The sequence below is a fragment of the Macrotis lagotis genome, chromosome 2 (genome assembly GCF_037893015.1).
Source record: "Macrotis lagotis isolate mMagLag1 chromosome 2, bilby.v1.9.chrom.fasta, whole genome shotgun sequence".
In the NCBI taxonomy this organism is placed as follows: domain Eukaryota; kingdom Metazoa; phylum Chordata; class Mammalia; order Peramelemorphia; family Peramelidae; genus Macrotis; species Macrotis lagotis.
This window is the reverse complement of record NC_133659.1, coordinates 280946932-280970214: the sequence shown is the minus strand read 5'-3', so window position 1 is coordinate 280970214 and position 23283 is coordinate 280946932. Positions and strand designations below refer to the sequence as shown.

The window sequence follows — 23283 nt, the reverse complement described above, 5'->3', positions numbered from 1 at the left end:
CCCTTGAGCCTTCACCATCTCTATAACGAAATGTCCCCCTCAGATAAGTTAGAGAACCCCAAAGATCAAGACAATGTTACCATAAACAAGGGAATAATAAGTTTATTGGTTCATTGGGTCACTCCTTAAATGTATCTGGTCTAATTCCTCCATTCTGCAGGAAGGGAAAGGGGGACCTAGAGAAGGAACTATTGGGTCAGAGTTGTGAAAATATTAATATTCTCTCATCATTCAAGCTTCAACTCAAGTTCCTTTGTTCTCATTGTCCACAGGAACAATGGTTCACAGAATTATCTGATGGTGGTGGTTGTGTGTTTATGTATGCTCTTCCAGAATCATATGAGAAGGGGTATTAGGGCAATTAGCCATCTGAGTGGATAAGAGAGCTGGTGTTGATGAGGTCAAATCCAGTCTCACACTTACTAGCTGTGTGACCCTGGGTAAGTCACTTAACCATGTTTCCCTCAGTTTTCTCATATATAAAATGATTCTGAGAAGAAAATGTCAAATCATTCCAGTATCTTTGCAAGAAGACCCCAAATGGGGTCATGAAGAGTCAGATATGACTGAAAAATAATGAACAATAATTTTAGGGAAAAGTATACCAGCTAACATCTTATGTAGCACTATAATAATTTAGAACTGTAAATTCTAGTCCAATTCTCTCTCTCTCTCTCTCTCTCTTTTTCTCTCTCTCTCTCTCTCTCTCTCTTTTTAACAAATGAACCAATTGAGGCCATGTCTAGTCCTTTGCAAATAACTCATTTGATCCTAAAAACACTGCAATTAATATACCATATGGGTTGGATGAGGAAAATGAGGCCTTGAGATTGTTAAATTGCCCATGCTGGAGATGAAACCAAAAATAGAACTCCTTGAGTTCAAGTCTGGTAGTCCATCCACTAAGAAGTGTTGCTTCTTTTTATGGGTGAGAATCCTTGTTGACACCTGGGCCTTAGTTTCTTCATCTGTTAAATGGGGGAAGGAGGGTTGAACTAGCTACACTCTAGATCTATGATCCTAAATTGGAGATCATAGGACTCAGAACTGGAAAGGACCTTAATGAACATCTAGCCCACTCTTTGTTGTTACTGTAGACTTGTTTCAAGCAGGTCTGATTCTCTGTGACTCCCATTTAGGGTTTTCTTGACAAAAGAAGTGGTTTGCCATTTCCTTCTCTGGCTCCTTTTATAGATGAGGAAACTGAAGAAAACAGGGTTAAATGACATGGTCAGAGCCAAATAGCTATTAAATGTCTGAGGCAGAATTTGCACTTCAGTCCTTTTGATACCAGATACTAGCTAGTTTTATGACTTATAGCCTTTTCCACATATACACCATACTCTCTATCCTCTTATGAATTCCTTAGCCTGCATTTCTTTATTTTAGTCACTATGTTATAGAAAAATTTCTAATTGCTTTTCAAGAATATTTTCCCAATTTTCCTTCACTACTTTTTTTTTGGCAAGGCAATGGGGTTAAGTGATTTGCCCAAAGTCTCACATCTAAGTAAATATTGTGTCTTAGGGCACATTTGAACTCAGGTCCTACTGACTCTAGGGCCATTGTGCCGCCTAACTGCCCTCTCTACAAATTTTTGATCATTTTATGTCAACCAACCAAGACGACTTTGCAAGAAAATTGTCCAATAGCACCTTGGTCACTGCCTCAGAGAGTTGAGTTTCTTTTTTATTTTTGAGGTGGGAAGAGACAAAACTCTTTGATTACTATATAAAAATCCTGAAATCTATTTTTTTTTCCTAAGGATTATTTCCTTTTCTTCCCTCCCACATTTCCCTATCTCTTTCCCCCTCCTTTTTTTGATAATTTTTTAGGTTGGTCTCTAATCTGCTTCCACTCTTGCTTTTTCTAAGTAAATGCTCAAATAAAGATTCAACATATTTTGGTAATCTTTGTGAACTGATTTTTTTCAGATTATTCATCAAATTTTGAGTGATTTATCAATTCTCTTAGCTTCCTGGAGTTAAATGGAAGTAGCAAACCATGAACAACCGTCTTATTTCAGATTAAAGGTTCTTCCCCCACTTCTCACACAGTAACAGTTAACCTTCTTCCTTCTACAATCTACTTGAACTTCTCTAATGCACTTGAGCTCTTCAACGAGTCAACTAACCCGTTCAAATCCTGACTTTTTTTCTGTTCTATTATTAAGCAAAATGGACAACTCACTCCTTCTCTTACCTGAGAATGTCTTAGCCAGCGATATTTACCTATGCATTCATTATTCCAGTCTCTATATCTAGCTTCTAGGGATATATTTTTATATCTTTGAGGACTAATGTTATTTCTGTAAAGGCTCTGAATAATGGTTTCATTTCCCCCTTTTAATCACTTTTGTATTTGTCTTACATTCAGATGGAGTACTCAAATAAGTACCATTTTTCAGCATGGAAAACTTCCAATTGGATGATCATAAATTGGTGATAACCATTTTTGGAATTGCAAAAGGAAATTCCCTCAAAGACCCCTTATTTGAAAGATCAGGAAACTGAGGCCCAGTGAGGTGATTTACCAAAGATCCCATTACAAGCTGGGACAAAAAACTCAGAGACAAAAAACTCAGCCTTGATGAAGGTGTCCTATGTACATATATATAATCTTCTTTATTTTAAAATTTCAATGAGCATATACATTTCTCCTTAGCTTTTCCCTTGGGACATTGCACTTAAGTTTCCAAAACACATACAATAAATCCTTTGTACTAAATGGTTTTTGTTTGGGTTGGGGGGGCTTTACAAAAGTCAACACAGTTGGAAAAAGCAGAAAAGTGTATTATTCAGAAACTCATTTTCTGACAAATTCTTCTCCCTCTTCATTCTGCAAGGGTCCTTGTGGGAAAAAAACCCAAAGATTGTAGTCTTGAAAGTGTGGTTTCTATCATAGGCCTGCTTGAAATCCCAGTAGGAACAAAGAAAATGGAAGAAAAACAAGGAAAGAGTAATAACCCCCTCATAAAATCCCTAAAAAATAGAAACAACAACAACCAAAAACCCCAATCACCCCAAACAGACATCAACAAACACAAAGTACTCTTGGAAGGATGGAAAGTATGGAGGCCCCATGGGCTCCTCATCCTTCAAGTACATCACAGGTAGAAATTGGCAGCACAATTGTCTCATTTGGTCACTGTCTACGTGGTAGCTACATGAACACATCTTCATCTAAGACAAAGGAAAAAAAAATAAAGCTATTTACACAAGAGTATATGGTGGGGCCAGATGGTCAAGCCAGTCTGGACCAAGCCTTGCCCTTGGTTGGGCTGCTTATGGTGTGTTCTCCAGATACCTCAGAACATTAGCCATCCATGTGCCACATCACCAGTCCAATGCTGCCAAGGTTGGCTAAACTCTGCCGAGCTGCAAACCCTCACAGAAGGCCAGAGGGAGCCGCTTGGCTTCAGCAACACTCTCCTGTCTTTTGTACTTGGATTTTCCAGTGTAGAACTCCATCCAGTGGCCTGGGGCCTTTTCTATTTTTAAAAGCTTGGTTGGGGGGGGGTCATGCCTGATTCTATTGTGTTTGTGAAAACCTCCCTTTTCTCTTTTTCTCTTTGTCTTATAAAGGACTGCTTATCAACAAAAGAAAGAAAGAAAGAAAAGGAAAGAAAGAAAGACAGAAAGACAGAAAGACAGAAAGAAAGAAAGAAAGAAAGAAAGAAAGAAAGAAAGAAAGAAAGGAAGAAAGAAAAGAAAAGAAAGAGAAAGAGAAAGAAAAGAAAAGAAAAGAAAAGAAAAGAAAAGAAAAAAGAAATCCCATTAAGGCTTTATTATTCACTGGTGGAAAGAGTACAGAGATGCTTGGGCCCTTGAAGGGAAGGCTATATACTTGGTAATATAAAACCTCCTTCCCCTTGATTAATAAATAACAACCTAACCTCATGAAGGGGAGAGGTTGGGCCACACACTTGGGAGACACTGGAATAGCAGATCATCATCAAAACAGACCCTTCTCAGAGGATCCCAAGATCTGAAACTACTGGGTTAAAGCCCTGGATGAGATGAAAGGTGGCAGGGAAGCAAAAGGGGCTGGAGGGTGGGGCAGGGAGAGTTGATTGTTAAACCTTCAAATGAAAATACTACATCTCCCCTGCCTCTCTCTGCCTTCCCCAAGTATGGGTGACCACAGCAGAATTAGTGGAGAAAGCTTGGTACCCACTTCCCTGGTACCACAGAAGGGAGCTCTGAGGGCAGTCACAGGTGGGTGCTCACTTCCCCTGCTCCCACCCCCATCAGTATGGCAGCAGGCACCCATGGGCAGCCAGGATCACCACTCTCAGCCCAGCCTAAGGTCAGGATCCCACAAGCTGTGATAAGGATGCAAAGTATGGCTGGTCTAATATCCCAGGGCTAACTGGTCAGGAAAGGGGTTTGGTGATCCTGGAGACTAAATCAGGAATGGAACGATGGGTTTATGGGCAGTTTTCCTTGGAGAAGTCTCCTTCCTTTAATGTCAATAGTGTTGACAAAACCGAGGGCTTGGGAGTGTTGGAGAAGCCCAGTTGGGAAATGGAAACAGCCATCTCAAGACAAAACCACCAAAATATCACAAAAGGAAAAAAGAACACCAACCCTCGGGATAATAGAACATAATTGGGGAAATGAAAAGCAAGACTTCCTCTGGGACAGCTACAAGAAGATTTGACTACAAGTCTCAAGACTTGGTGGCATAGATATAAGTAGATGATGGAATGTCTTGCCTCTTGGCTTGTGGGGGAGGGGGGTCCTCTAACAGCCAGCATTTTCTCTAGACATGCTCACTGCCCAAGCTTGAAGGGACCTGTGCCCCTGTCAGGGTGAGGAAGCCAACTGCTCAGCCAGCTCAGATCACTGAGCTCAACAAGGGGCTCTGGCCAATCATTTTGGTCACCTTTGATTCATTCCTCCTTTAGTGCTGTCTCACCCATGTGCCCCCTGACCATCTCAGGGCCTGGAAACAAACTGTTTTTTCTCCTTCCTCCATCCAATAGCCTGGCTGTCCCAACCTGAGAAGAGGTACAGCCATGCTTTTTGTGCCCTTTGAGAAATGAACCTTTTCACATGGGACTTGTTTTCCCTGTGGCTTGTGAGTGGAATTCCTGGGGAAACAAATGCCCAAACAGGCTGTATGTTGAGGCCACTGCTCCTCCTCACCTCTTACCAGGAGGTGAACAGGGATTGTGGCTGCAGCCACAGAGAAAGACTTCCAAGTGGAGGAAGGTGTGGGCTCCCAAAGGGAAAAGAACAACAAAAGGGTTGAAAATAGGGGGTGTTTGTTTGAGTGTTAGTATGTGTGTGTGTGTGTGTGTGTGTGTGTGTGTGTGTGTACATACTGACTATTCATTATCATTCAACCTGAGACCTGCCACCATGAGCAAAAGGCTCTCCAGGTCAGACCAGACAGATCTCTGCATTACCATTTATCCCACTGGAAAGGAAGAAGGGCATGGCAGAAAGGGTCATTGGTCTCTTTGGCTCCCCCAGCTTGGATGTTATCTTCACTTCCTCGTCTGCGGCATCACGTGTAGTCAACACAGGAACCACAGGAGTCAAAGCATCCCTCCCCCTCCTCCCAGTGACCCATCTCTACAGTACAGCATCAGACACCATAGTGGATTTGACCGGCAGAGGAAGGAAGTGGGAGGGGGCCTACCTCACGGGGTAGACCTAGATGAACAAAGTGGTACAGAAACTTCTCGCAGCCAGTGGTTGGGGGGTAATACCTGGTGAGCTCCTTAGAACTGAAATGCCACTTGGCAGGAACCTCGTTTACATATCATGGAATAGTTCCTGAGCAGGGAAGGCTCTAAGCCAATCCTCAGAAAATCTTAATGCCTCCAAGTAAAAGACGTGGCAGCCTGGGGGGGAGATGCTGGCCCTTTTCTCCTCTGGGGAAGGAATTCAAATATGTGTGAAACGTGGAACTGGCTAGCTGGCCTTTTTTAGAGTTACACAAACTTCTCTTCTTCCCTTTAACTGGTCTACAGAAATGGTTTTCATTGTGGAAAGTCATTCCACTTCCAGGGACTTTCCAGTGTGAAGACGCCCCAAGCACCTAAGGCTCATGGAGGAGATGTAGCTGGTGGACCCCAATCCTTGTGTCACTCCGGGTCCCACAAAAGCAAGCATTATCTTTGGCACAGTGGTCAGAAAAGAGATTTACTTCAATTTGAATCCCATCCCTCTTAAAAATGTTGGATAAGGGTTATGAAAATGGGGTGCTTTGGTGTGTGAGGAAGAACAGTGAAATCATATCTAGGGACAAGAGATGGTAGGGAGGGAGGGTGAAACAATCAGGACAATAGGGTGTGAGAAAGACCAGACTGGAAAATGGGGATGGGTACAAGGGGAGCATGAGATGGTTGTCCAGGTATCCTGGTTTGGTTGTAGGTATATATGGGGGAAGGTATATGACCTTGGATGCTGTGTAACTTTGAAAAGGAAGGATGGCTACAAGACCATCACAAGAAACTCCCCATTCACCCCAGACTCCTCTACACTGCTTCAAATAACCTCCTTCTACATAGTGATCCTTTAAACAGGAGGGTGGTAGGAGAGAGGGAGGCAGCCATTCAATGAATGGAAATCCCTACTCCCAGTGTCTCACCTTGAGTCCCCAACAGGAAAGACCACTGAGGGTAATGGTGGGCATCAAAAATGTCCGAGAGACTACACTGATTTTGGTGAAAACAAACCAATCTGGAAAGAGAATGTGACCCAGGACCACTGGATTCACTATTACACAACAACAGTGTTCTGCCATTCAGGGTCCCATCCACATGGCTGCTTGAGTGGTGGTAGCCAAGATGTTCTAGGGCCCTGCCTTGGGTTGGCTTTGGAAAAGGCATTCCTCAGCAAGGGGCTGCAATATCCCAGTCCTGCTCAGTGGACTCAGAAGATGGGGAATCAAGGAATGCAAAAAACCCAAATAATCTTCTCCCCCCCCCAAAAAAAGCACACCATACCCATAAAAACCCATGTCTTGGAAGCTTTCCCTATAACAAGCACCGGGCTGACTGGAGGAAGGAGGGCTTCTAGGGTCCAATCCAGCATCCACTTCCAGGGACTTTCCAGTGTATGTGTTCCTTAAATCCTAGGGAAGCGGGCAACTTGACTGGCTGAACACCTTTTAGCTGGGTTATACCTGAAAAAGCTTGCTCCAACTATTCTGGAACAAAATAAATACTCCTGTGGCCCCAGGAGGGGAGGCCTCAAATTAGGTGATCTGTAAAAGGAAGCAAGAGAAAGACGACCCCCGGAAAAAGTCTTTGCCTTTGAGCTCTTGCTGAGCGTCCAAGTCCCATGAATATAGGAGAAGGAAGGAACCTAAGGGATACCTGAAGCAGTTAAAGTAGAGGCATTTGTGGAGCTCTGCCTGGGTCACGGCAATCTCCTCACCCACCTGGCTAGGATCGCGAATGGAGGACATCAATTGGAACTGACTTCTGCATTTCCCTTCCTCAAAGAGACATACAATCTCTCGCTTCCAACAATCCTTCCAGTCCCCTGGACCATTATGAGTCTCATGAGAGTTTGTTCCCGTGTATTAAAGGAATGACATAGACAGAAATGTCGTCCCCTGAGCCCAGCCGGTCATTGGATATCCTCCAGCCTCTGTCCTTGAGCACACCTCGAGCGCGCATGACCAGGTCCTGAGCAGCCAGAGTGTACCTGAGGAGGGCCAAGGGAGAACAAGAGTCAGTCAATAGGTACTTCTTGCTAAGAGAGGAAGATGGAAATCCCCAGAAAGGTCAACTCAAAGTTGCCTGCCTTCAGGGAGATCCCCTATCATGAGGGAAACCATACCATAAATAATTCCTATTGGATATTCTTATAGGTCTTGCTGATAAACTCACATAATTGAATTCCCATGGAAACCAAACATGGAAAGAGATGGTCTTTAAGGTCTTCTGTCTGATAGGTTGGGTCAGACTCTTTCTTTTCTGGTCAGTGGGCTCAACAAATACATCAGTTGCTAGTCAGTTAGCTTTTCAAAAATGACAAACTTCGTGGCTTAGTGCTGGAGGTTTTAACCTCTTTTTGTATTATTGTTGCCATTAGTGGTCTAGTGAAGTTGATGACGCTTCTCAGAATGTCTTTGGATGTATCATAAAAAATACAAAGGACACCAGTAGAGCCATAAAAATATTTTTAAAAACCTAGTTCATGGATCAGAGATTAAGAACCACTGCCTTTGTAATGAGTGGAAGAATCAGGTAACTAATCAGAATTCTTGTAATTGGGAATGTTCAGAATTCACCACCAACTGAGAACTTCTCTTTGGGGATGGCCACATCTCTTAAAGATTTTATTTATTTTCAGTTTTACAATTTTTCCCCTAATCTTACTTCCCTCCCCCCACCTCCCACAGAAGGCAATTTGCAAAATCTTTATATTGTTTCCATGGTATACATTGATTTAAATTGAATGTAATGAGAGAGAAATCATATCCTTGAGGAAGAAACATAAAATATAAAAGATAGCAAGATCAGACCATAAGATGTCAGTTTTTTTTCCCTAAATTAAAGTTAATAGCCCTTGGTTGTTGTTCAAACTCCATAATTCTTTCTCTGGATACAGATGGTATTCTCCATTGTAGACAGCCCCAAATTGTCCCTGATTGTTGTACTGATGGAATGAGCGAGTCCATCAAGGTTGATCATCACCGCCCCCCACCCCAGTTGCTGTTAGGGTGTGTACAGTGTTTTTCTGGTTCTGCTCATCTCGGTGTCAGTTCATGCAAATCCCTTCAGGCTTCCCTGAATTCCCATCCCTCCTGGTTTCTAATAGAACAATAGTGTCCCATATACCACATAGTGTTGCATATACCACAGTTTTCTAAGCCATTCTCCAACTGAAGGACATTTACTTGACTTCCAATTTTTTTGCCAACACAAACAGGGCTGCTAGGAATATTTCTGTACAAGTGATGTTTTTACCTTTTTTCATCATGTCTTCAGGGTATATACCCAGTAGTAGTATTGCTGGATCAAAGAGTATGCACATTTTTGTTGCCCTTTGGGCTTAATTCCAAATTGTTCTCCAGAAAGGTTAGATGAGTTCACAGCTCCGCCAGCAATGTAATAGTGTCCCAGATTTCCCACATCCCTTCCAACAATGATCACTATCCTTTCTGGTCATATTGGTCAGTCTGAGAGGTGTGAGGTGGTACCTCAGAGAAGCTTTAACTTGCATTTCTCTAATAAGTAATGATTTACAGCAATTTTTCAAATGACTATGGATTGCTTTGATCTCATCTATATATTTGCATATCTTTTGACCATTTGTCAATTGGGGAATGGCTTTTTTTTAAAATTTGACTCAGTTCTCTGTATATTTTAGAAATGAGTCATTTGTCAGAAACATTAGTTGTAAAGATTGTTTTCCAATTTACTACATTTCTTTTGATCTTGGTTACAGTGGTTTTGTCTGTGCAAAAGATTTTTAATTTAATGTAATCAAAGTCATCTAGTTTATTTTAAGTAATGCTCTCCTCCTCTTCCTTAGTCATAAACTGCTTCCCTTTCCATAGATCTGACAGGTAAACCAGTCCTTGATCTTCTAATTTGCTTATAGTATTGTTTTTATGTCTAAATCCTGTATCCATTTGGATCTTTTCTTGGTATAGGGTCTGAGGTGTTGGGAGGAGACCTGATCTTAAAGGAGCAGAAGTTGAAGAAAAGGACTCCAGTTCTTCTATTCCCTCTTGCCTTCCCCCGAAAGAGAAAAAGAAAGGATTGCTTTTTTTAGTCCATAGACTTTGATAATGAAAGAACCCCAACTAAATGATCTGATAGGTTTTGAAGATAGGTTTTAAAAAAAACCCAAACTTTTAATGTAGTTAGTTTACAAAATTTTATCTTGATGATTTCCAGTGATGATCCCCTATCTTCCAATTCCCATCCCCCTTTGAATATATTTGGGGTCACTGCCTTTGGGGGTGAGGCTGGACAGCTTCTAAATTTAACAGTGGGATTCTGTATCTCTGTAGAACTTAAAAAAGTTAAAACATAATTCCAGAATATGCTTCCTGATAAGACTGATGATGAACTCAGGGTTTGGAATGAGACAGTTCTTTTTGGGGGTGTGAGTGGGGGGATATGGCTAATGTGGGAATTTATTTTGCTTGACGGTGCATATTTATTGACACTCATAAAGATTGTTGAGCATGGAGTCAGAAAGACCCAAGTTCAAATACAGTCTCAGACACTGTGTGAACCTAGGGGCAAGTCTCATTACTGGTTTTATAAAATGAGGTAATAATAATACTTAACTCAGGATTTTTGTAGATGAAATAATATAAATTATTATTAATAAATAAAATAAATTATCATTATCACCATATTTGCTAAAAAGGTTTTCTTTTTTTATTCAATGATGGGATAAGGAGTGAGAGAGAATATTGATGTTTGCTAATTGAAAAAGATAAGATTACATTCAACATTAAAATCTATTCACATTTAAAAAAATCAATTTCAAATTGCTTTCCAGAACCGTTAGACCAATTCACAGCTCTACCAACAGTATATTAGCTTATCTACCTTTCTTAAAAGACTCCAACAGTGATTATTTTCATATCTGTCAATTTGTTGGATGTGAGGTAAAACTTTAGAATTGTTTTGTTTGCATTTTCTTATAGCATCTTGGAGTAATCTTTCATATAGTAGTTAATAATTAGGGATTCTTTTGAGAATTGTTTATATTTTTTGATCCCTATTCATTGGTGAATGGTAACTGGTTTTATCTATCTATCTAGATATAGCTATATCTATGTATATGTATATCTATATTATATGTATATCTATATCTATATAAATCCTGTATCCATTTGAATCTTATCTTGGTATGGGGTGTGATGTTTTATATATATATATAGATAGATAGATAGATAGATAGATAGATAGATAGTTCCTATAAATATTAATTATTCTGCAGACTCTTATCAAAGATGTTTTGGCAAAAAAATTGAAAATTTAAAAAAGCAAATAAAAAAAAGATGTATTTGTAATAACTACCAGGTGATTTTAGTTCTGCCTTCTGTGGCCAGCCAAGTAGAACCATTATAACCTCTTTCCCTTGGAGACAGATCCTTCCCCAGCTCCTATCTCTTCTCCAGGATAAACATTCCTTGTTTCTTTAATCTTTCTACAATCTAATCTTGAGTTCTGTCCATGAGGTCCTGGATATACAACCTTGGGTACTTCTGTAAATGTGACATTTTGTAAATATAATTGAAGACAATATTTCAGATGCACAAAATGTAATATCTCTGAGGATAGGGACTGTTTTGTCACTGAGTTGCTCACTAGCAAAATTTCAGGTACTTCATAAATGATGGATGCATGTCCTCTGAACAGCTTGGATCCCTGTGGAAGGGCACATAGCCTTCCTGGATTACCTCATCCCCCTGCTGATTCCCCAGACCTTTTTCAGACAAGTGTTTTGCCTTATCTCCCCCAATTTATATTTGGGTTTAGAAAAGCTAAAAACCCACCTTCAGTAATATAAGAACCTATGCTTATTAAATTCCACTGTGCCCAATATTCTGTTCTATCAGGGTCTAGTAGAACCCTGTTATCCATTGTATTAGGTGCTCAGTTTTTTTGTCATTTGAAAATCTTATAAGCAAACCAAGTCACTGATTAAAAGAAAAAGTTAAAGAACACAAGAGTAAGGCTGCAGAGCAGTAGACAAAACATTGGGTTGAGAGACAAGAAGACTCATCTTTCTGAGTTCAAATCCGCCTTAGACACTCTAAGTTATGTGACTCTGGGATAGTCATTTAAACTGTTTGCCTCAGTGTTCTCATCTGTAAAATAAGCTGGAGAAGGAAATGGGAAACTGCCTTAGCATCTCTGCTAAGAAAACCCCAAATGGGGATCAGGAAGAGTTTGGAAATGACTAAAAATGACTGAAACACAACAATAGCCACAAGAAGCAAAAGGATAGAAATCCCACAGCACTCCACTAGAGACTGCCCTGTAACTATTAATGACTATTTTTTCATGATTATGTAATTATTACATTATTATTTATTATTAATGATATTTATTAATGACTATTTTTATATTTTTTGGAACTATTAATGACTTCTTTTGAGATGTGTATATTCAACCAATGCAGAATTCAGCTAATTTTGACTGTCACAAGAAGAGCACTTCCATAAGAACTTTCCTAAAATTGAGACTGATGATTTCTAATATTCCCCAGATTTACCACTTTCATAACTACTCCAAAAGTGTTACTGACAGGACCATGGTGGCTTTTCCAACACATTCCTTTTCACTATTTGTTTAAATTATCCAAGGGTTCTTAATTTGGGTCCTGGAACTGGTTTTCAAAATATTGTGTTGCCTCTCAGTATAATTGGTTTCCTTCGTAATCCTGTGTGTTTTGTTTTATGCATTTTTAAAACATTCTGAATAGGGGGTTTGTAGGCCTCTCCAGATTCTGATTAATAAGTATGTTCTAGAATTTTGCCAGGATTTGAGGTTAAGCTCACTGGCCTGTACAGTTTTCCAACCCTGTTAATTCTCTTTTCTGCAAAATAGTTTACTGTAACAAATGTTTAACAATGAACCCAAAGTATTTTGTTTAAAACAAAACAAAACAAACAAAAAGCCTTTTTGCCTCTATGATGAAAGGCAAATATTTTCCAAATCATTTCAACTTAGCTCCTTTTATAAATAAAAATTGACTTTCTAAAAACATTAAAAAGTATGAGTGTCACTTTAGATAATTTCTGAATCAATGTGCTCTTTTTTTCTTTGTCTTTACTATCCTTGTACCCTTCAGAGGTATGTTCTTTAGATCTTGAATTCTAGAAGATAAGAGAGATTTACATGAGGAGAGATTTTCAATCTCTCTTTGAAAATATTACCCCATATCCATGTAGGGCAATAGTGTGGGGTGGAAATGGGAAGTATCTTCTATTGAGAGGATTCTGATCAAAGCCACTGGAAAAAAACAATTTTTTTTTTCTTATACTGGCCTCTAAGGGACAAGAATCATCATGCAGGCTACTTCCAAACAGTTATTGCTACAGTGTCTCCCTTGTCAAACCCCTTCCTTAACAGGGGGACCGCAGAAATGCAAAGGGAATGAGTTCTAGGCTTGCATTTAGGAATGGGATCATGGAGTGGGACAGACAGTCCAGATTGCAATTTGGGTCCCCCACATAACATCCAGAGAAGAGATGTAAGAGGCAGCATCCAATGAGGATACTTGGTAGGAACCCTAAACTAACCTTAGAGACAGACACCCCAACAGTATCACGGGCATCTCATTTCCCAGGCAAACTGGATGTTTCTTGCTGATCCATCCTCCTTACCCTACTTTGTAAGAAATTAAGTTGAATACTGAGCTCTCTGGGGATGCTCTCATCTCTTCTCCACTACCATCATCCTTTGTGACTCTAACATAAATGAAGTTTACTAGCTTGTGGTAATTGCTTTACGATCAAGGATACTCTAAATTGCAATAGCACTTGATTCATTTAGATAAGCATTTTTAATATACCTACTATATTGCAAGACATTGTGGAGATACAAAACACACACACACACACACACACACACACACACACACACACACACACTCTAAAGATGCTCCCTGCCCACAAATAACTTAAGTTGTACTATGTGATACAATATACAAACAGATAGAAGGTATCCAGACCTTACAGATGCTGAAACCTAAGAAAAAAATCAACAGTTCAAGTGTGTGGAGTGGGGGAACTCTTGACTTTTTGCACTTTTAATCATCTCTTCATTTCTCCCTCTTTTCTTTCTATTTCCCAACCATCCCTAGATTGAGAAGTTCTCTGTCCTGATCCCAGAGCTATTACAAGGGACTTTATGAATTACAAACTGATCCATAAGAAGGCTTGGAAAGTGCTTATAATGGAAAAGGCTGGTACTTGACCAGAACAAGAATTCCCTACTTTTGATAAGATCTATCTTAATAGATAAGATGGAAATAGAGATGTTTCTCTAAGTAATAGAACAAAAGGGCTTTTTATTTGGGGGGTGGGGGGTGGTTGAGGTCTGGGAAAAAAACCCCCACAAAAATAAACCCAAACCCTAGTCAATATTCACCTTACCTAAAGGTAAAGTCTGTTTTTTGTTTTTTTCTCCTTTGGGGAGACAAATAATAAACTATGACCACACCCACAAAAAAGTATAGCAGCAAGAGAAATCTGAGCATATCAAGCAAGGGAATGGGAAAATAATTCAACCATATACTGGGAGAGGAGGATAGACTCAGCTGCTGCATCTGGCACTGAATGTGATGGGGGTGGGAGAAGGGGGCAGCGGTTTCTGGAAGTTGTGGATGAATAGCAGTTGTGGGTCCATTATTGACCGCGTTTATTCACTAATGCAGCGGATTTCAGATTCAGCTGTCAGAACAGCATCAGAGAACTGCTGAAGTAGTTGTAAAGCATCTACTTTCTCCTAATGAGGAGTCTGACCGGAATGCAACTTTTGTATTTTGAGAACATTCTTCTTCTGGGCCTAAAGCTTTCAATATTGATCAGCAAAGCACTACAGAATGAAATAGCTGCTGGGGCGGGAATGGGCTTGGCAAACCTCACATGGCTTGGCTGAGAGCCTTCCCTGGGCTCTGGGGCTGGGGAGAAGGGGAGCCAGAGGGAGTAGGAGAGGTCACTGTGGGGGAGAAAGGGAAAACAGCAAAGGGAGCCAGATGGATAACTATCACTCAGTTTAGGGAGCCACCACGGTGGCACTGGCTGGTCGGTGAAGCCAGTACCCCTTGTCACCAGCCCACCCCTCCCCCCAGCTGGGGAAAGGAGAGAACTGGCAGCATCAGCCAGGGAATCCTTCTAAATGGACAAGAAATGACGTCTTTCCTAGACTTATGGATAAAGTCAGTTCATATATATATAGAGGAGCTACTTCCACACTATAAATTCCAACTTGTCCAGAATCAATTAACATGTAATTATCAACCATTTCCTTTGATCCTTGGACTGTATTAGTGCTGGGGGCACCCTTACAAAGAATTAAAAGATTCCAACTCACAAGGCAGAGGGCCCTGGACTTGAAGTCCAGGTCAAATCCTGCCTCGAAAATTTATAAGCTGTGTCCTCAGGTAGGGAACTTAACCACTTTCAGTCTTAGTTTCCTTATCTGTAAAAAAAAGATAGTGATGATGATGATGATGATGTATGTTTCACAGGAGTGCTATGAGAATCAAATGAATAATGAATAACACTTTCAAACCTTCAAAGTGCTAAGAATATGAATGTAACAGAATACTAAACTGTAAGAAATGAACAAGGGAATGGTTTTAGAGAAACCTGGTTAGAAACTTGTAGGAACTAATGCAGAGTAAAGTGAGCAAAACCAGGACAGCAATTTATATTAAAACAATATGGCAAAAATGAACAAATTGGAAGGACAAAGTCTATGCAATCAGAAGAATAATTTTGGAGGACTTTATGTAACCCACTTCCTTACAGAGAGGTGATGGACTAAATAAGTGGAATGAGACATACATTTTTGGATGTGGATCTGACTCTATATATTTGTTACAAGGTTTTTGTTTTTCTTTTTGTTGGGGGAGAAAGAGGGGAGAGAACATAAATGCTTGTTAACTGAAAAAAGTTAGCTATTATTTTATTAACATCACCACAAGCACCCACTAATCCTGGAGCTATTGCTATTACTACTACTACTATTACTACTACCACCACCACCACCACCACCACCACCACCACCACCACCACCACCACCACCACCACCACCACCACATGATTATTAAATTACAACTATTACTTGTAGTACTACTAGATTATCCTCACTTCATGGGTTGTAGGTTTATATTTGGGGGGGGATAGGAAAGGGGAAGAAATCCACTAACATTCTGGGTTATTCTTATAATTTTCTGGTTAGTCTTAAATTCCTCAAAGCATTATTTTAGCATGAGAAAGTAAAGCAGGATATTATAAGACTTGGGCTTTTTTTTTCCTCAAAGGGGAGAAGAAATAGGAGAGAAAAAAATAAATGCTTGTTAACTTAAAAATATTAATTAACTAAGTCAAACAAGTCATTTTCCTACAGGTTTATCATCCCCGCCCTGGCCAAGTCTTTCAAAAGGTTTCACTGTTCCAACAATATGACATTGCTATATGTTTGCACAAATAACCCAAGGAAAAAGGGGGATGCTCGCTGCTGAAAGGAGATCCCAGGTAAAACCTGACCAGTTTAAGTCTCCTATGCCTAGTCAACTGGTGTTAAGCTACTTAAAAGAAACAAGTCAATATGCCTTTTATCTATTCATCAAATACCAGATCCAACTCTAATGAGTTTGTTCTAAAACTTGTAATAGCCAGCAAGAAAAACCACAAACAAATCCTCCTTTAGCTTTTAGAGTTCAGACTCTGGAAAACCATATGGTCCTGCCAGTAAACAATTCAGCCCAAGGGTTTAATAAAAGGAGATTTCATTTCCTTCACCAAAATCAGGGGAATGTTACAGAGGTTTTGAAAGTCAAGACTTAAGGATAAAACCCACCTCCTGGCTTGAGAGGTGTTTTTATTGTCAAACGTATACTAATTAAGTTCTTCTTTAGTAAGGGGCATGACTACCTGTGCTTCTGGGGGGCTAGGATGGGAAGAAAGTCAGGGTAAACCTAAGTCTCCAGGATGCTGACTCTCTTAGCTCAAACATGGGACCTGCAGTACAGTGGAGCTCAAAGGTGTGACTCTTAGCCCAACCAAAAGATCCTGGATGCAAGGCAAGGGTTATGTCTGATAGCCTACTGATGATAATGAATGAGAGGAGAGAGAGAGAGAGAGAGAGAGAGAGAGAGAGAGAGAGAGAGAGAGAGAGACAGACAGACAAGAGAGAGACACAGAGAGACACAGAGACAGAGAGACAGACACAGACACAGACACAGAGAGAAACAGAGAGACAGAGACAGAGAGACACAGAGAGACAGACTGAGTGTATGTATGCGTGTCTTTGTAAATAGAACTGTTTTCTGGTCCCGCACTAGCCCTTCCTTCTTATGACTACTTATGGATCCAGGGTAATATACTTGGCCCCCTTCCCCCTGCCTCCAGGCTCCCGTCTCTTTAGCTTTAGGAACGGGAGCCCTCCAGCAGGCAGACCTCACAGCCAGGACCCAGTCTCTCTCTTCCCTCCGCCATCCTCACTCCCAACATCCCCTAAATCCCTCTGGGGAGGCTTCCAATCTCGCAGCATCTTCAGGCCTTGCAGGCCCTGACAGGAATCCTCCAGAGCCCCAGGAGCTCCCCTCCCCCATGCATTCCTCATATTGTAGATGAGCGGCTCATTTTCTGATGCCACCAATGATACAGGGGGACCAGCTCTCTGCCAGCCAAGAGAATTCCACGTTAGGGCAAACTCTACAGTGGGGGGGGGGGAGCCCAGCCAGCCGGCTGCCCACTGATAGCCGGACTTCTGATTGTGGATGAGGGGGTCTATTAAGATAGCCTGAAGCCAGGCAGCCCACCCCAGCCCACTCCTTATCACATTTCCGCCCGAGAGGGCACCATGAAGGTCAAAATGTTACAAATGCATCTTTATGCTAATAATTCCTTCATCTGCCAATCTCCCCCCCCACCCCGCCCCAGGGGAGATGCTGCTTTGCATTCCCTGTTGGTAAGGATGTCATCTAAAGAAAACAATGCTTGTAATTTGCTCTCCAACCTTTGTTATCATTCCTCCCTCCCCCTCCCATCATTTCCTCAGCTGTCACAGGACTTGATAGGGGGCTACCTCATTGCTGCAAGGGAAGGGCTGGGATGCAACCAGCAGAAGGGACAGGTGGGAAGAGGGGAGAAAGGGAAGGGGGGGCAGAAAGAGGGAGGGAAGGAGAAAGGGGGGAGGAGAGGAGAGAGAAAAGGGAAGGAAGAGAAAGAAAGAGGGAGAGAAAGAAAGGAAGGAAAGAGGAGGGAGAAAAAGGGGAAAGAGGAGAGATAAAGGGGGCAAAGAAAGAGAAGGGGAGAAAGAGAGAGGGAAAGAGGGGAGGGAGAGATAGAGGGGATAGAGAAAAAGAAACAGAAAGGGAGACAAAGAGGGTAAGGAGAAAGGGAAGGGAGAGGAAGAAAGGGGAGAGAAGGGAAAGGGGAGTGAAATAGGAGAGAGGAGAGAGAAAGAAGAGAGAGAGAGAGAGGAGAGAAAGAAAAGAGAGAGAGAAAAGGGAAAGAAGGAGAAAGTGGAGAGAGAAAGGGAAGGAAGAGAAAGAAAGAGAGGGGAGAAAAAGAGATGGAAGAAGGGAGAGGGGGAAAGAAAGAAGGGAGAGAAAGAGGGCAGAGAGGGAGAGGGAGAAGAGAGAAAAAGAAAGGGGAAGGAAAGAGGAGAAAGAGAGGGAAGAGAAGGGAGAGAAAGAAGGGAAAGAGAAGAGAAAGGGGGAAAAGAAAGAATAGAAAGAGGGGAGAGACAGGGAGAGAGTGAAGAGAGTAAAAGAGAAAGAGGAAAAGAAAAGGGGGAGGGAGGGAGGGAGGGAGGGAGGGAGAGAGAGAGAGAGAGAGAGAGAGAGAGAGAGAGAGAGAGAGAGAGAATGAATTAAAACATTAAAATCAAGGAGATTGTGATTCTTTCCCCTATAGCATGCCAGCTCTGGCAACTCTGGCCCTCTCCAGTTAAGGGGAAGCTCTGTGCAGCCCTTTGGCCTCTTGAGTGTCCACAGGAATTTTCTGCACCTCCCCAAAGAGGCCTCCAAAGCAAGCCCATTGTTCTCGGCTGCACTGGGGGCTGCTGGAGGGTTGTTGGAGTCCCTGGAATGACTAACCAAGTAGAAAGAAAAGCCGACTGGAAAGGCAGGATGGGGGGGTGGGGGGAGAAGCTACTTTCATTACCAATAGAAACCTAAAGTGTGTCTTTCCTTGGGGGACCCAGGGCTGGTCTTGGTTGCTCTCACATTTTGTTTTGCAAGCCCGTATTCAGAGGCACAGTCAGAAAATAATGGTTTGGGCCTCCTCTGCTTTCCAAGTCATTCATTCAGTGTGGCAGCTTCACAAAGGTCATTGTAGGAGATGAACAGGCAAAAGCCCATCAAATGCCTTTCAATCTACACCTTCCCAGTGGCCGTTGCTCTCTAGTCACATTGATTTCCCCATTAGGACACTGGGGCTTGGTGTCATTTTTAATACCCATCCTTCAAAAATATTTGTACATGCACACTTCCCATGTTATACATATAATATATGGAAATATGTATTAGACATGTTTACAATTTTATATTAATTCAGCCATTAAAGGTTTCAAATAAATTACCGGGTCTCTAGGGCAGAAATCCATATGTATCAAGTAACACATCCCAATGAAGGCTCTCTGATTTTGGAGCACCAAATTCAAACCCCAGCCCTGGCACTATCGCTGACTTTGGGCAAGCTACTTCAGCTCTCTAGGACTCTGGAAAGATGAAGAGGAAGGGCCTCGTTATTCTCTGAGCTCCTCCAGCTTCAAATCTATGAACCCGTGATCTAGTTATCAGGAGGTTTTCTCTATAAATGCTATCAATATCATGGTCTCCTGATTTTTAATGAGTACATGATGAATAAATTCTTGCAATTAGACAAGTTTATCATGCTAAGGAGGAAGAAACGGGGAAGAAGAGGGAATGGGGGGCCAGGAAGGTTGTCTTCGGAGCCATGATCAACAGGGGTTTAGGGGGATGATTTGAGGGAATCATTTCTTCCCTGCAGCAATAATCAGTCTTGAATTTCTCCTTCCCCACAGGAAGAATCAGTTGGACTGTCCTTTGGGACCTTTTCCCTCCCTGCCTCCCCTTCCCCAACTTTTTTTTTTTGGTCCAGGTGAAAATATTCCTACTCTGATTCCGTTTGTCTAAGATCTCAAAGTCAAATTCAAGCCTGCTTTTCTGACCTTCAGTCTAAAGTTCCATGTCTCTTAACCTGATTAACCTCATGAAATAATTTCTTACTTTTCCTTCTCCTCTACCTCTTCTTTTGCCTTTGGGGTAGAACTAATTTCTGCTATTATCTCTACCACATAGGCTAGATTATTTTTTTCTCCCTAAAAAGCATGAAGTCTGTGTTCAAGAGTCAGAGACCTGAGGATGTCCTTACTGCCAAGTCTTCTGACCAGACCTGATTCTGTGGGAGATGGGAGTCTATGTGAACCAGTGCTATAGCCTTATTGAGAATCTTTTCCATATTATTTTAAGAAATAATATAGTTTTATTTATTTTGCTAAAATATTTCTAGCATTCTTTATGTGTTAGGATGGTATCCCACTGTCTCACTTCAAATCATTGTCCCAGATGAACTGCGCCTGGCTCCTAGATGGCAACTTCCATCCTCCCCAACCTCTCTGGTTTTGGTTTCCCTTCTTGTCTAAAATACAGACCTTGAGTCTTCATTGTTTTTTAACATGCCCTGCTGTGTGTCCTTAACCCTCACCTCTGGACCTTTCTTTAAGACAGGAGTCCTGTCCACAGCCTAGGAGACCCCAATCCCCACTGTACCCCTACCGAGACACCACAGTGGTTTCCTAGGTTGGCTGAATCTTTGGCTAGCTGATTTGCTGCTAGGTAGAAGAGCACTGATGAATAAGGGCAGGTACACAGTCAAACTGGCAACAAATATTACTTGTAAAAGACGGCCGGTGTCATTTAGCTCTTGCAATTCTCAGTTTCTTGGCGCTGACCTTTTGCATTCATAAATGCAGAAGGATTGCAGCTGATGAACTCAAATCAACATGAGAATAGTGGCAACATAATAATAGGCAGAAAAATGTCCAACGGGCATAAAGACCCATGTGCAAATCAAAGGAACCACAAGATCATCTCAGCCTTCCCCTGACTTGAAGCAAACAGCAACTGTTGGAATAGGGGGTCCACCATATTCTCTTTTTCCCCCTCTCATTCTCTTTGTTTAATAATAACAATAGCCAGCATTTATACAACCAGACATTGCACAAAGCACTTTCTAATTATTGTCCTGTTTGATCCTCATGACAACCCAGCTGGGAAAGTACTATTATTAATTAAGTAAGCCTTGCCAGGGGTCACATTAGCTCTAAGCATCAGGTCTTCCGAACTCCAGTGACTCTATACACTATACCAACTACCTGCCCCTGCTTTCTATTGTAGATTTAATAATTAATAAAAACATCCAAAATAATGGTAAAATATTATTTAAAAAACCAAACCCCAAACCTAATCATTTAACAAGGTAGAATCAACAAAACAAGAAAAGATTGTTGGAAGGCCCCTTACTTCTGGCTGTGTCTCCCTCCTCCCTTCCCCCCCATTCCTTTTTTTTGTTTGTTTTGCAAGGTAAAGGAATTAAGTGACTTGTCCAAGGTCATATAGCTGAGTAATTATTAAGTGTCTGAGGTCAAATTTAAACTCAGGTCCTCCTGACTCTTAGGCTGGTGCTCTATCCACTGTGCCACCCTAGCTGCACCCCCCCCCCCAGTCCTTTTTTAATCTGGGAGCATACCACTAAGATTTCAGTTGTGCTATTAGAATAGATATGTATTAAAATGTATATCAAATTGAATTGAAATATATTAAAATATACATATATGTATACACACACATATGAAGAATTAAGGCTTTAACAGTGTCTTTGATCTGATATTTAACTTTTTTTGACTGCCCAGAATCAGGGATATTATTTTGTTCCCTCAAAGAGATCAGAAGGAATATCACTTTGTAATCAAAGGAAGTGTGCCTTAGTTTATCATGAACCAGAGAGCAAGAGAGGTAATCCTTTGAATCTGAACCTGATGGAATGAAAGGATGCTTTATTTTTCAGGAAGCCTTTTTTCCTTCAAGGGTAGACCTCTGATATTTTTATTAATATTCTTCTGTTTGGTCAATCAAAAAATGTCTTCATTTTACTTTGCTATTATTAAATTTTGTCCTTTGCTTCACGATTACTATAAAATTTAAGTTGGAAGCTGCTTGGGCAGAGAGGGAATTCTGATTAGCCGAATGAACTCTGCCAGTCTCTGAAACTATCTCCCAGAGGAAAATGCTAGTGCCTTAATAAATTGTCCTTGGCAGTCTCTGGCTAACACACAGTGGAAAGAGTTTTTTTTCCACGTAAATAGAGTTGCAGTCCACGTGGACATATCTCTGTTCATGCTTTGCTTGGGTTTTTCCATGTTTTCTTAAATGCTGCACACTTATAATTTTGCTCTGGACAATAATATTAGATTACAGTAATATATCATGCCTTTTTTTTTTTTTTGTACTTTCCACTGTTAGGGACACGTTAGTTCACATGAACATAGGTTTAGAACTGGAAGGAATCTGAGTTCACTAACTCCAGCTCCTCATTTTACAAATAAGGAAACTGAGGTATATTCAGATTAAGTAAATTGCCTGGAGTCACATAGCTACTAAGTGTCTGAGGTAGGATTTGAATTTAGAGTTTCCTGATTTTACTATTAAGAACAGAACGGGGTGGCTAGGTGGCGCAGTGGATAAAGCACTGGCCCTGGAGTCAGGAGTACCTGGGTTCAAATCCAGTTTAGACACTTAATAATTACCTAGCTGTGTGGCCACTTAACCCCATTTGCCTTGCAAAAACCTAAAAAAAAAGAATAGAACAGAGAAGAATATTTTTGTACAAGTGGGTTTTTTTTTTCCTTTTTAAAAATAAAGTCTTAGTGATAAAATCATCAGGTCAAAATGTAAGCTCAGTTTTGATATCCTGCCATACTGTTCTTGAAAAGATTTACACATCTACACCCCTACCGGCAATGCATAGACTACCTATATCTCCCTAGCTTCACCAATGTTAGATTTCATATGCCATTTTTGCCATTTTAGTATGAGTTAAAAAATTTGTTGATGATTTTTGTCTCTATCAGTGATCACCTACCCCCTTCCCTCAAAAAACTTTCTTGTAACAAAAAACAATTAAAGCCAAAACTTCTGATTCAGAGACCTTGTCCACTAGTTTATGGGGATAGGAACTGATAAAAGAATCCTTGAATTTATTAAGTTTCCTTTGCTCATTGATGAAATTTTAAAATGTTAAGTGGTAGGTTGGTTTTAAATTCTTAAGGAAAGTGTAAAGTTTACAGTTTATTATTCCCTTAGAAAGGGGAATTTTTGTGTCACAGACTTCTTACCAGTAGTCTGATGAAGTCTATTCACCTTCTTGGAATACTATTGCCAAATCTTTCTAAAGATTCAGTTGAGATATCAAGCTCTGAGAAACACTCCAGAGTCCCAGAAGGTAAGGGAGGGCATTTCTTTCTGTCCCCCACCAGGTGGAGAAGAGTCCAGTGAACTGGCCAAGATTAGTTCTGGGAGA

General features: G+C 41.0%; 1 protein-coding gene across 1 annotated transcript in view; it reads right to left on the bottom strand.

Moving 5' to 3' along the window:
• Positions 1–692: 692 nt before the first annotated feature.
• Positions 693–23283, bottom strand: part of PPM1H (protein phosphatase, Mg2+/Mn2+ dependent 1H) — a 318199-nt gene continuing 295608 nt past the window's right edge. Inside the window, 1 exon segment of the mRNA XM_074226229.1 lies at positions 693–7667. Within this exon segment, the coding sequence (XP_074082330.1) occupies positions 7520–7667 (148 nt within the window). The 3' untranslated portion in view covers positions 693–7519.